The 13,801-nt window shown below is 38.3% G+C and overlaps 3 protein-coding genes across 3 annotated transcripts in view; 1 reads left to right on the plus strand and 2 right to left on the minus strand.

Annotated features, from left to right (window-relative positions):
- The window catches only part of LOC109116341 (probable WRKY transcription factor 16), a 5,083-nt gene extending 2,313 nt beyond the window's left edge, over window positions 1-2,770 (minus strand). Inside the window, exons 1-4 of the mRNA XM_019201581.1 lie at window positions 2,297-2,770; window positions 1,172-2,216; window positions 752-1,048; window positions 11-655 (exon numbers count right to left, since the gene is read on the minus strand). Of these exons, the coding sequence (XP_019057126.1) occupies window positions 11-655; window positions 752-1,048; window positions 1,172-2,216; window positions 2,297-2,703 (2,394 nt within the window). The 5' untranslated portion in view covers window positions 2,704-2,770. The remainder of the gene's footprint in view (window positions 1-10; window positions 656-751; window positions 1,049-1,171; window positions 2,217-2,296) is intronic.
- Window positions 2,771-3,558: 788 nt separating this feature from the next.
- Window positions 3,559-6,570, minus strand: LOC104811356 (probable transcription factor KAN2). Its single transcript, XM_010538023.2, has 4 exons — window positions 5,512-6,570; window positions 5,341-5,417; window positions 3,899-3,947; window positions 3,559-3,783 (listed from the first exon to the last, which is right to left on the minus strand). The coding sequence occupies exons 1-4, from the start codon at window positions 6,218-6,220 to the stop codon at window positions 3,614-3,616; spliced, it is 1,005 nt and encodes a 334-aa protein (XP_010536325.1). The 5' UTR covers window positions 6,221-6,570; the 3' UTR covers window positions 3,559-3,613.
- A 2,361-nt stretch (window positions 6,571-8,931) lies between these two features.
- Window positions 8,932-13,303, plus strand: LOC104811349 (inactive disease resistance protein RPS4-like). Its single transcript, XM_010538011.1, has 5 exons — window positions 8,932-9,572; window positions 9,940-11,074; window positions 11,170-11,484; window positions 11,572-12,504; window positions 12,605-13,303. The coding sequence occupies exons 1-5, from the start codon at window positions 9,097-9,099 to the stop codon at window positions 13,202-13,204; spliced, it is 3,459 nt and encodes a 1,152-aa protein (XP_010536313.1). The 5' UTR covers window positions 8,932-9,096; the 3' UTR covers window positions 13,205-13,303.
- Window positions 13,304-13,801: the final 498 nt, after the last annotated feature.

Below are 13,801 nucleotides of genomic sequence, written 5' to 3' on the forward strand. Positions count from 1 at the left end.
ATGTATTGGCAGTATCTGATCTGAACTGCAGAGCGAAAGAGTTCTGAAAGAATTGTGACCCATCCAACTTTGATTCTTTAATAGCAGAGTGATGTGAAAACAGATGTGAGGATTCTTCCATGGTTGTCGTCTTTGTTGCATCGAGATGTTGCAAGCATCTTAGATATAATGCATCAAGATTTTGAAGGCCCACCAGATTTGAGCAGCCAGACAGCTTAAGGGTCCCAAGCGATTTCAAGTAACTCACTCCCATCGGCAGGTGCTGAAGCCTTTTGCAATTTTCTAAATCTAGTATAGCAAGTTTGCTGAGATTCTCGATCGATGAAGGAACTTCTCTTATTGCAGTCCCAGAGAGATATATCTCTCTTATATTTTCTGAGAAATCCTGAATATTCTCGAGCTCTGAGCACCCAGACAGATTAAGAACTTCTAGGGATTTTAAATTAACCATGGCAGGCAGAGTTTGCAAACGAGAACAACCCTTCAGATTCAAGACAACAAGCTTGCCAAGATACTGAATAGATGAACTGACTTTCACCAGACCAGTACATCCTTCAACATCGATATGCTCAAGGTTCAAGGCCTTAGAAAGCCTTGGGAATTCAGTTAGCTGTCGGGAGTGGCTTAATCTGATCATCTTTAGATTCCGGAGATCCTGTTCACCAACATGAATAGCCAAAACGAGTTGATCATTGCAAGCTTAGTAATAACTCGTACATGTAGCTAACACTAGCGTACAGTCAATGATTACCTTTGTCCCTTCCCATAGCTTCTTGATTTTGCTATGAGACATGTTTAGCTCTACAAGGTTCTCAGGATTAAATTTCTGAGGCAATGATTTTAGAGGGTAATTTTCCCAATGGAGAAGCCTTAGCTCATTAGGCAGAGACTCTAGGCCATTAGGAAGCCGGACTCTGGGATGTTTTCCAGGACTGGAATTGTAAATCTTCAAAACCCTAAGACCATACATTTTCTTGAATGCCATTGATTTTACATCGAAGCTTAATTCAGACGTGTCCAGAGATATGCCTTGGATATCTAGCGTACCCTGAAAACACAAGAGAAGCAGATAGATTAAAGAAGAAAGCGCATATTAGAAAACCAAGTTCTGCATGAAAACTTCAAAATATGAACAGACCAAAATGTGGCCGAAGTTTAATATATCTTTTACATTTACTTGAAGATCAACTTCTTCTAGTAGATACTTGATGATGGAAGCCTCCCACAGTCTGCAACGCCTCTCAATTTGTGTTGTTTCTCCATTGACGATCTGGCGAGCTACGTCCCGGATCAGATCATGCATTACAACCCTGTTGTCTGAGATAAACACAAGAGACTTATAGACAAGAACTTCGATCCCAACACGTGGAAAGAAACCACAAGCTTCAAAGAGCTGCACCACATAGTCAACAGTTTCTCCCGCGAAGAAACAAGCAATGTCCAGAAATATATTCCTCTCATTGTCACTAAGAGAGTCGTAGTTGTTCTTGAATAGTTCCATAATTTTATGGGGAGTATGTTGCTTGAGCTTGAGAAAGGCCATCTTCATCTCGGCCGGTTTCTTTCCCTTGAGCTTTTCTCCATAATAGGTGAGAACTTTAGGGTTACCCATAGCATATTCAACAACCATCTCTGACACATTCAGGAATTCCTTCTTCATCGCGTCTTTCCCAAATGCACGCCGCGAGAATAAGTGCAGAGACTCGTCCTCATTCAAACCCCTAACCTCGTATATCTGTTTGACCCCACAATAGACGAGCACTTGCTTATCTCTGGAGGTTATGATTATAAGGCTTCCCAGGCCAAACCGATCAAACCCTCCAAGAAAAGACTCCGCATCCAAAGGATTGCTCACGTCATCAAGAACAAGAAGACACCTTTTACGGCGTCTAGGGTGGCTTCGGTTGTTTATGTCAAACACTGCGGGTAAGGTTTCTCCCCGCAGACGGTGCAGACCCATTGTGCGGAAGGATTCGTCAAAGTCTGGGATGAAGCAAGAAGCTTCATAGTGTTCAGACATTCTAGCAAAAGCAGCTTGAGCGACGGTGGTTTTGCCAATGCCTCCCATACCCCAAATTCCTACACAGCGGATGGCCCACGGTTGCTGGCAAATCAAGTCTTCTATCTCCAGCAAGATCGATTGAATTCCAAGTTTATCGGTGGGAAAGAGCTTCTCGTGTACGTCAGTGACGATATCTTCCACGAATTTAGACTCACTGCACATATCAAGGGAGAAATTTATATGGAGGAAGAAGGTTTGTATCGCAATCAAATTAATCGTTTATTCGAATAATACCTTATTTGAGCATTACATTCGTGGCCTGGTAAACGAGCGATTTCCACGACGGCCTTGCGCCATTCGGGCACTCGATGAGCCGAATCCGAGCCCTCGTGTTCGGAAAAAGCTTCCCCGAAGCTCCCATTAAGTTGCTCGACATCGGATTGAGCCACGCCGTACAACACCGGAACCACGAGATGGCCATTCTCGAGGCGCAGTCTCCAAACCTTGACGAGGTCATCCAGTGATGGCTCGGAGAAGGCATAGTCATGGGAGAAAACGACGACAGAAGCATTGGCTTCCTCTATTTCCGACAAGTTAATGGAGATGTTTCTGCGGCAGAAAGCCATGCACAGGTGGCTGACGAAGGAGTATCGAGTGTCCTCACCGCCGCAGCTGATGAAGACGCTTTCCTTTGTGGCCATCTTTGATGTTTCTTTTTCTTTCTCCTCTGTTTTTCTTACTTTCTTTTCTGCAGAGAGACCAACGGAAGAGACGTGAGTGTAGATATTTCCTTGACGTTAAGGGAAAATTACACCTTAGTTTTTATTTAATTAAAGATTAATCCATAAAAAACTAAACTTTTTTTATAAAATTTGTGTATTAAAAAAACCAAATTTATTAAAATATTTCATATAAAAATTTGAGTGATTTTCTAAAAAAAAAACCCCTAAATTTCATAAAAACTTCTACAAAAATTACAAACTTATAATTTTCTTTCATATAAAATCTTTGACTTGTTTGACAAAAATTTTTACTAACTTAGCAAGATGGATTGTTAATATGGTACTGATTGAGTTGATATATCACCACATCGTTATTTTAAAATTTTTAATATAAATTTCTAATTTTTGTTTCAAATATATATACATATATATTTGTATATATATTAAGTTTGTAATTTAAAATTTTAAATATTCAAATATATGTATATATATATTACCTATATACAAACATACATATATATTTTTATCAAATTTATATATATATATAAGTTTTTGTTTTAAAATTTTAAATGTACAAATACATATACATATACTTATATACATACATACACATATATATATATGTATTTGTATATATAATAAGTTTATAATTTAAAATTTTAAATATACAAATATTTTAATCAAATTTTTCTGGAATGGAAGCGGGTTCAAGATTTTGGAGCCATTGAAATTCGGGAGAGTGTTCGAGTCTGCCGACGAGATCGAAACGGGGCTCCTCGACAAATAGGAGCCGTTCGACAACGAAAGATCGAATGAACTTTCGGTATATATATATACATACACATTTTATAGAAATATATAATATATATGTGGACGAAGAATGAATGAATTACCCGGAGGAGCTGCTCCATAGACCGCGATAGTCATTTCCTTTGTCACCATTAGATATCTCTCTTTGATTCTGCATTTCATTGTTTTGCCTCGATTTCCGGTTCACACGGAAGATACAATCGTCCGAGTTATCCCCCGAAGATACAGTTTCAATGACATCAGATTGTCCTATAAAAACAAATGTACAAATCCCAGATTAGTTAGGATTCTGTCATATACGATTATATAAATCTCTATTTTTCTCTTGACAAATAACGTTAATTTAATAGAATGCCGAATATACCGGACGAAGCTGCTGCTGCTTTGTCGGTAGTCTTCACTGTCCGGTACATCTGATATAAAATATATATATAAAGTTACACCAGAATCTCAATATGAAATAATTTTTTAAAAAATTGTAAGATAATCAATTTAAAAAGCTAAGTTTGTATTCAAACATAAACATATATATATATATGGGCAAAATAAGGAGAAGAAGACAGAGAAAGCAGACCAATGTACTATTTTCACCGTGGCATAGAGCCAAAAGAAACGGTGTGTCCTGCCCCGACACAAGTGGACAGAACAGAACCAAGAAGTTCTGAAAGTATATACGTTGGGAGATAGCAATAGAAAATAACTGTTCAGACACAGAACCATTAATGATATTATTAATGTGGTTCGCAATTTTCATGTCCAACGCCTCAATTTATGTGTCTGACCATGGTCGAAACCTAACCCAACCATGGTTGAATGAAATCCCATTCCATTTCGTCTAGGGGGGGGGGAGAGAGAGCATCATATCATTAAGAAATGATGGTGTTTCTGTACTCCTCCTCCCTCCCAGAATTTTCCCCTCTATTTTTTAACCCAAAAAACCATGCATAGCAATTGACCAATCAGATCTTCAACCAAACATTATTTAAAAAAAAAACACTTTTTTTCTAAAAAATATTGTCTGAATCGACCTCTAAACATCGTTCATATCTTCGGAAAACCCATTTGATTTTATTATGAGATGAATCTAACAATGGAAAATAAACCAAGAAAAAAAAAACATTTTTAGGGCTTAGTTTTCCTGCCTTAATTATTCTCTGAAACCGATTAAAATCAAAACATTGACCTCTCTCTCTCTCCTTCGTTATCTCTATATATGTGTCAGTAATATGAAATGTTGAGTAATTTGTAGTTATTACAGGACAAGTAGTGATTCTTCTTCCCATAAAACAAAGCAAGCAAAGGCCTGTCTATGATCTTGCAGGACCAACAGATATATTATATAAAGAAACTAAAGGTAACTTCAAGTTTATTCTTCCAAGAAATTAAACGAAGAAACGAAAGACCAACTTGTTTGAAATTGTACTCTTTCATCTGTATACCTTATATATATATATATGTACAGAAACACGGGCATATATATATATATATATATAAACAGGCTCATGTATTGCTTAACTCATCCCGATGTAGGATGTTAACTTTGCTTGATTGGTGGTCATTCGAATTAATTACTGTGGAAAAGGGAAAAGGTGGAAGAAAGACAAGATTCTTCTATTCACTGACGATCCAGCTCACAATCCTCGAACTCAGATTAAGGAAGACACTGAGTCAAAATCATCGTTATTCGAGTTGAAGTGTATATATATATATATACATAGCAATCAGAGAAATTTAAACCCATTTGATGATATAGGTGTTCTTAAAAGAAGGGTTAATCGATCAATAACGATTAAATAAGTGAATTACCTGTAAATGAGACTTGACGTGAGCCAGGGTCAGATCTTTTACAGCCATGAGCTCAAGAACCGATTTGGGTGTTGCTCCTAGCGGTTAAACAAAACGAAAACGGATTAGAATAACTGAAGATAACAACAAAAAAATGTGGAACCTTTAATTAATTTTCATGGACATGCATACTTTCATGTCCGCCGAGCATTTCGACTGCGTGGACGAACCGGGCGTGGAGAGTGGTCGTCCACCGCATCCGAGGAGCTCTCATACTTCGCTTCACCGGAAATCTTGGCATGAATCTTGATCTGTTGTTCGTCATCAAGCCGTGATGATGACGATGGTGGTGGCTAGGGTGATAATTAGTGGTTGTTAGGCCGGAGTTGGCAACTTTTGTGGCACTAATGTTGTTATTGACTAGTGAACAAGAAGAAGAGGAAGAAGAAGAAGAAGGAATCAAAGACGAGGGATCGAAAGAAAAAGACGGTGGATGTGAAGTGTGATGAGGAGGGTTCTGGTACAGTGGGATTCCTCGTATCGGCCTTAAGATGTTGAGGTTGTCCCTAAGAAACCCATGTAGTTGTTCTTGAACAACTTGTTGATCTGTCTGGAATGGAAGCGGGTTCAAGATTTTGGAGCCATTGAAATTCGGGAGAGTGTTCGAGTCTGCCGACGAGATCGAAACGGGGCTCCTCGACAAATAGGAGCCGTTCGACAACGAAAGATCGAATGAACTTTCGGTTTTAGAATCGGTTCTTGAATCCAAAGCTCTTCTCCAAAATCCTAAATCAAGATTCTCGGCCGCTTCTGTTGATCTTCTCTGCCACGTGGACGACGGTTTGGTGTTCGGAGGACTGATTCGTAAGGATAAATCTGGTTGAGCAGGAAACAGCTCCATGGTTGTAACCAGACAAAGCTTCTTTTCTTGTTCTTGATGGGAAAAGAGGCTCAAGCTTTGAATCTTTGGCTATGAAATCTGCCCAACGAACCCTAGCTTCGGTTTTCTTTGAGTTGGAGGAAAAAGAAAAGGAAGTACGTACGTCTTTATGGGTATGGAGAAAAAGGACATATATGGTGTTTGTTTTTTTAAATTTAGGAGGAGATTTATGGGGTTTCTTGAGAATCTTGATACAAAATTTTCCTTGATTGAGGTTGAGAAGTTGCAAAGATTTTTGAGATATAGAGAGTGAAGAAAGACAAGAAGAAATGACACTTGAGTAACTTAGAGAGAGAGAGAGAGAGAGAGAGAGAGAGAGAGAGAGAGAGAGAGAGAGAGAGAGAGACTCTCTTTTTAAATATTTTAATTTTTAAAATGATGATTTGGCGTTAACGTGACAGTTTAATAATCATCTTGTCAACAATATATCGTGCTATGTCAACAAAATTTTTGAAAGTTTTTATCAAATTCAGAATTTTTTGTGAGAGATTGCAAATTCATGGTTTTATATGAAATATTTTAATAAATTTGGAGTTTTTTTGTGTCATTAACCTTTTAATTAAATATTTTTAAAATCTTAACAAATATTTAATAATTAAAAAAACGTGTAATATATATACTAAAATATACTAATTCTTCTTGAAAATGTGTATAATATATATAATTTCGCAGAAATATAATTTGTAAAAATATCAAATAAATATACCAACTTTTAAAAGCATCATAAATTATTACGAACACTATCACCTTTTAAATTGAGAAAAAAATTAGAATATAATCATGATTTTGAATGGCAATTGCTTTTATTTTGAGTTTTTTACTTTAATTTTTAATTTTTTGGTTTTGAATTATGGTTTTTGGTTTTTGTAAATTTAAAATAATAGAGTTTTTTTGTTTTTAGTTGATTTTTTTTTTTATGAAAGTGGCTTTCTAAATTTTTAGAAAAATTATTTTTATAAAAATTTGATTGTCAATTTTTTTATTTTTAGATTTTAAAAACTCCCAAAGCCACCATATAATTATCACTTTACCTATCCAAATCATTTATAAAAAAGAAATTAGAAGAAAAATACATGAAATTAGAAGAAACTAGTGTATACATTTGTGTATGCATGTGTATGCGTGTATCAGTGTATGTGTATATTTATATATGTACTACTATTTTGAAAATTGATATATTAATTTGATATTTTGAAAAATAAATGTATATTTAAAATTTTGTGTATTTTTCATATATTTTAAAGGCTTGATGTATTTTTTTTACCTTTTTAGTAAAAGCTGTAAATAATTTTATATCTAAATCTTCAATATAAATTTAGAACACATTATGATTATTTTTTTATATATTTGATTCATTTAAATGTTTTAAGAATATTTAAAGAATATATAATTGTGTATTCTTCTGTTTCTAAGACCATTGCGTATTTGTTGTTCATAATAAAATTTCCCCTAACATTAATATTCTTATACGTCAAAATTTCTTCTAAATTTCAATGAAATAAAGTCTTCACTTTCAAATTTTGAATTCGAAAGACAAATGAAAGATATTAAAAAATGGAAAGGCTAATATGATTACTTTTTTATATAATAATTGGATGGACGGTTTTATTTCTACCTCCACCATGAATATTTAATAATTGAGTACGCTGCACGCAGTCACTTCCGTTCAAGGATTAGATATAATTTTTTTTATATATAATTTAAAATTTTATCGAGTATTTGGTCTGTCTATATCTCTCGAAACGATTAGTAAAATCCATATTGAATATCCTTCTTAAGACGAGTAATCGGAAAAGAGTTTTGCATTAGATATAATAGTTGTATGACTAAGAAAGATTCGGTCTCAAACAAAACAAAACAAAACAAAACCCCGGTTTTTTAGGCAATTTGGCTCGAGCCTCGAGGAAAGGCGAAACATTACACATGGGGCATCATATTTAATAGAACCACTACTCGTTTTCTTCTTGACCTAGATGAGATCATGATATTTTTCTAATTCTATAATATATATATATATGCGTAATTTACTTCATGAAAATTATGTTCTAAACGAAAAAAAAAGGCGGAAATTTATCAAGATCGACGGAGTTATGTAAGGCAGAAATTTGCTTAGACAGAGTTTTGTGTACAAATAAAAAAGTTTTTTAAAAAAATTACATGGTGCGTGTCAGTAATTAAAGCATATTTGTCTTTGGTGAGAAAGGAAGTGAGAAAAGTAGCAGCATATCTCGTGTGCTCTTTTAAAGGATTTGGTCTTCTAATTTGTCGGCCATAATTGACGGACTTTTAATTTTAATTAGCAATTTGCGCGTCGACTTTCAAAGATGCCATGCACCAAAGTCTAGGGGTGGTTAAAACTTAAAATTACCGGGATTTTGGGTATAATCATCTTGTAATCAGATTGAGATTTAGGGTTTTAAATAATTAAAACCCGAAATTTGGATGCGGGGGTTGAATCTGTATTTTCATTCGGGAAACTATTATCTATTTAAATTATTAGAATGTTATAAAGATATCTATTAATTATCTAGTTGATTTTGTATTTATCTATATAAAAATTCTCATTTATGATGTAGTTATTTTAATTATAAATCATTTATATGTAATTAATAATTTATAGATTTAAAATTTTTTAATTAAAATATAGTTAAAAACCCTTCGAGTTTGAATATTTGCAGATATCCAAAAATTATCTTGGACGTTGTATATTCGAGTATCCAAAATTTGGGATTCAGTTTAAGGTTTTCAAAAACCGAAAGGTGTCGAAGTGAGAAAAAAAAACAAGAAGTTCACAAAACCAAACCTCCCATTACCTGTATCTTTTGCAACGAGCTCATATGGCGGCATCATCATCATCCGACGTGCAGTCCCGACCACATCAGCATCAAGTGTTCATCAACTTCAGGGGAGACCAGCTGCGAAACCAATTCGTCAGCCATCTATACACGGGTCTGAGAGGGGCGGGGATCAACGCCTTCATGGACGTGAAAGACGGGGCCGGAAAGAGCATAGATGACCTCTTCAAGAGGATCGAGGAGTCGAGGATAGTTCTTGCCGTCTTCTCAAGCAGGTACGCTGAATCCAAATGGTGCTTGAACGAGCTGGTGAAGATGAAGGAGCGCATGGACGAAGGCAAGCTCGTAGTCATCCCAATCTTCTACAAGCTGAAGCCATCCGACGTGAAACATCTCGAGGGAGAGTTCGGGCGATGCTTCGTGGAGCAGGTTAGAAGTCATGCCGACAAGGTCCATCAGTGGAAACAAGCGCTGGTGGCTGTTCTGAAATACAGAGGCTTGATTTTGGACCAGGGGAGGTATGCCCACATTATCAAAGATCCAAAATGTCGATCTTTTTGCTGCATATTGGAACCAAAATAAAATGTCAAAAAGGAGTAACGATTAGGGATTAATTCATAGAAACATCTGCAGATTATAACAATGGGGTGATGAAACCAAATGAACTTAAAGTAAATTCTGTTGCAAAATTATTTATTGAATTTGACTTGTGACAATATTATATATGCACGCATTAAATATCCACGATTCCCAATCACAAAGACCTGTGCATGTGTGCAAATGTATCAGTTTCTGGCACCAAAAAATGGATGTATTACCCATATGATTATTGATATATATATATATGTGTGTATATCTCACCATTACTCTCAATCCTTCGTGCAGCGACGAGGGCAGATTCGTAAACGATATCATCGAGGAGGTGACGAACGCGCTAACCAACATCTCGACTGCGGAAACAGGGAATACTTGCTCCAGTACTAACACTCTCGCAGATGTACCCCCAACGGGAGGAGGACGAGGACAATCTCCTGTTGAAACTCGTCAACCTTCCTTTGGACTAGAAGCCTCTCTCCGACAACTGAAAGAAATAGTGAACATTTGTTCCGACAAAACTCGTCTTGTAGGTATTGTCGGGATGCCTGGCATTGGCAAAACCACTCTCGCAAAGATTCTGTTCGAAGACTGTCAACAGAACTTCATGCAGAAAGTATTCATGGGAGATATTTCTGATTCCCGTAAGTCGCGGGTGGAATTCTTGAAAGAACTATGGAAGAGCAATCCTCAGACGGGACAAGACATGGCGGTTTCTCCCGAATCCTTGAACGCTATGTTGCGTGCAAGAAAAGCCTTCGTCGTTCTTGATGGCATCAGTGACTGGAAACAGGTGGAACATTTCCTCGGGGAATGCAACTGGATCAGCAGCGGGAGCAGAATTGTCATTACGACAAGGGACATGTCAGTGATCGAGGGAAAAGTCGACGATACCTATGTCGTGCCAAGATTGAACGAGGGATTTGGCTTACAGTGCTTCCACTACTATGCCTTCGATGATCATAACTGTGATCCCTCGGGAAACTTCATGAAGCTGTCAAGAGACTTCGTGGACTGCACCAAAGGTCACCCGCTTGCTCTCAAGATTTTGGGCCGCGACCTTTGCAGGAAAGATGAGAGTCACTGGAAAGAGAAACTGGCTAAATTGGTGCACAGTAGTGACAACTCGATTCAAGAGATCTTTGAAATAAGTTGCAAGGAACTGATCGAGAAGCAGAAAGATGCCTTTCTCGACATAGCTTGTTTCTTTAGATCGATGGATGAGGGCTACACAAGCAGCTTACTGGATTCCTGTGATGCTGAGAGTGACATAAGAGTTCTGGCTGATAAGTTCCTCATCAATATATCTGGTGGCCGAGTAGAGATGCACGATCTGCTGCATAAGTTTGGCATGGAACTTGGCTCAATGGGGAAGCGTGTGCTTTGGAGCCTAATAGACCTCCTCAGTGTGCAGAACAGAAAAGTGGTAAAACTTGTCTGAGCACCTCTTTTCCTAGTGAAGTATATACTCTGATATGTTGGCCGAATTCTCTAACATCTCGTCTGTTTGGTCTTTGCCAGGAAAGGTGTAGTGTGAGAGGCATTTCTTTAGACATGTCTAAAGTGAATAGAATCCCCTTGGACAGAGGGACCTTTGCCAAGATGAACAAGCTTCGGTACCTCAAAATCTATAATTCTTACTGTCATCGGGAATGCGAAGCTTCAAGTGCATTACACTTCCCCGATGGGCTTGATCAGTTCATAATGGAAGAGCTACGGTATCTCCATTGGCTTAATTTCCCAATGGAGGAACTTCCCCGAGAGTTCAACCCCAAGAACCTCATCGACCTCAGGCTGCCTTACAGCAAGATCACACAAGTTTGGAATGGTGTTAAGGTGTGTCTCTCGTCACCAAGTTGACATATTTGTGTTTGACCATAAGTAGTTTTTCTGACCACGAATGGGATTCTGTTCTCGTTGTAGGATACACCAAAGTTGAAGTGGGTCGATCTCAGTCACTCAACTAAGCTGTCAAACCTCTCTGGATTATTAGGCTCAGAGAATCTTCAAAGATTGAATCTTGAAGGCTGCACAACTTTGGATAAGTTGCCGAATATGAATAGCATGAAAAGTCTCGCCTACCTGAACTTGAGAGGATGCACGAGCCTCCAGTCTCTTCCAAAAATGTCGTTGGTCTCGCTGAAAACTCTCATCCTCAGCGGCTGCTCTAATCTCAAGGAATTTCGGCCAATTTCCAAAAATCTAGAAACATTGTACTTAGATGGCACAGCAATAGTAGAACTTCCCCCAACCATTAAGAACCTCCAGAGACTCATCTTGCTAAATATGAAAGACTGCAAGATATTAGAGCGCCTTCCTGATTGTCTGGATGAACTGAAATCTCTTGAACAACTAATCCTCTCTGGTTGCTCAAAGCTCAATAGTTTTCCGGTGATCAAGCAGGACATGAAAGGTTTGAAGACTTTACTGCTCGACGGGACAGCAAGTGATCTAGGGAAACCAAATAGGTCTGAAGGCCAAGTTTTGTGCGAATGGCCACGCGACATTAATGCCCTATCCTCCCTGCAGCGTTTATGCTTAAGTGGAAATAACAGTATCAGCTACCTGCAACACGACATCAGCCAACTTTATCATCTGAAATGGCTCGACTTGAATTACTGCAAGAATCTCGCATCCCTCCCTACGCTCCCACCAAATCTCGAGTTCTTATACGCAATTGGGTGTAAAAAACTGAAGAGGGTCGCCAGTCCTCTAGCCCTTCTCGCGCCCACTGAGCAGATCCCTTCCACCTTCATCTTTACAAACTGCAACAATCTGGAGCAAGCGGCAAAGTATAGTATATCATCCTACGCTCAAAGAAGAAGCCAGTTAGATGCACTTAAATGCCATGATGGGGTCTCTCCCTCTTTCTCTCTCTCTCTTAAACTTCATCTCTTTCAAGGAATCTCAGTTAACAAAATTTTATGCTTTTCCTTTTCTGGCATAACTTTTGCAGGGTGTTGTATCGAAGTCTCTGTTCCGCTCTAGCTTTCCTGGATGTGAAATACCTTCATGGTTCTCTCACCAAGCGGTCGGGTCAGTGTTAGAACCGAAGCTACCCCCACATTGGTGCGACGGCAGGCTTACTGCAGTAGCTTTGTGCGCCGTTGTTTCATTTCAGCAACCTCGCAATCAAGTCAACCGTATCTCTGTGGAATGCAACTGTAAGTTCAAAAACGAAGACGGGTCCTGTATCGTCTTCCGTTCCACTCTTGGGGGCTGGATCCAACCACCCGGCGAGGGGCTCGAGATGGAGTCCGACCACATCTTTATGGGCCACACGTGTTGCTTGAATATCGGAACAAGTCTCAGAGAGAAGCACTCTCGCAAATGCGTTCCTACAGAGGCAGTGATTGAATTCAATGTCGTGAGAGATGATGGTACAAGCGAAGTGGAAGGATGCCAAGTGGTGAATTGTGGCTTAAGTTTGGTGTATGCAGAGCCAAACAATGTCCCAGGTGAACAGAACCCATATGGAAGTTCAAGAAGAGACGTTGTGTCCGAGGAAAACAACAGGCCGCGTTGGGGTTACGGCTTCAGTTTTATGGGTCTCTGACTCCGACAATATTAAATCCTTTAGTTTCCAAAGTTTGTACTTTTTCTGAATCAGAGTTTCTGCGAAGAAACAACATTACAGGAAAGCAGTTATTCTTCATGTTGATTCCACCTTTCTCTATAAAGCAAAAAAAAAAAAAAAGACTTCCTGGCATGCTAAAATGCAAAGGTCAACTAGCTGCAGTTCGGGACTCATCACCGGTTCGTGTCAGAGTCCGTGACTGAAAGAGATCGACGAAGTGTTTTCCGGCGAGATCTCCGATACTCTTTGTTTTTGTTCTGATCAGGAATCCGGGACGAGGAGGTCCACTATATACGAGTAGAAGGTAGTTACTTCATTCATCGGTGTAGAATCTCTATCTCTGAGTCTCCGTTTCGAGTCGCCTCCATTGAAGCAACTCTCGCAGCTCTGCGCCTGCCCGAACATGGAGACGAAGGGTTTCGGATTATATTGGGCTCGGGCTGCTAAAGTTGGGAGGCCTTACTGTTAAATAACTTTTAACAAGTTTGACCGTTTTTTTTTTTAAAATCAACTTTGATATAACTATAACAGATTAATTCTAAAATTTTAAAACTTGAAAAAAAACGAGATTATCAA

The sequence above is a fragment of the Tarenaya hassleriana genome, unplaced genomic scaffold, assembly GCF_000463585.1.
Source record: "Tarenaya hassleriana unplaced genomic scaffold, ASM46358v1 Cleome1, whole genome shotgun sequence".
NCBI lineage: Eukaryota > Viridiplantae > Streptophyta > Magnoliopsida > Brassicales > Cleomaceae > Tarenaya > Tarenaya hassleriana.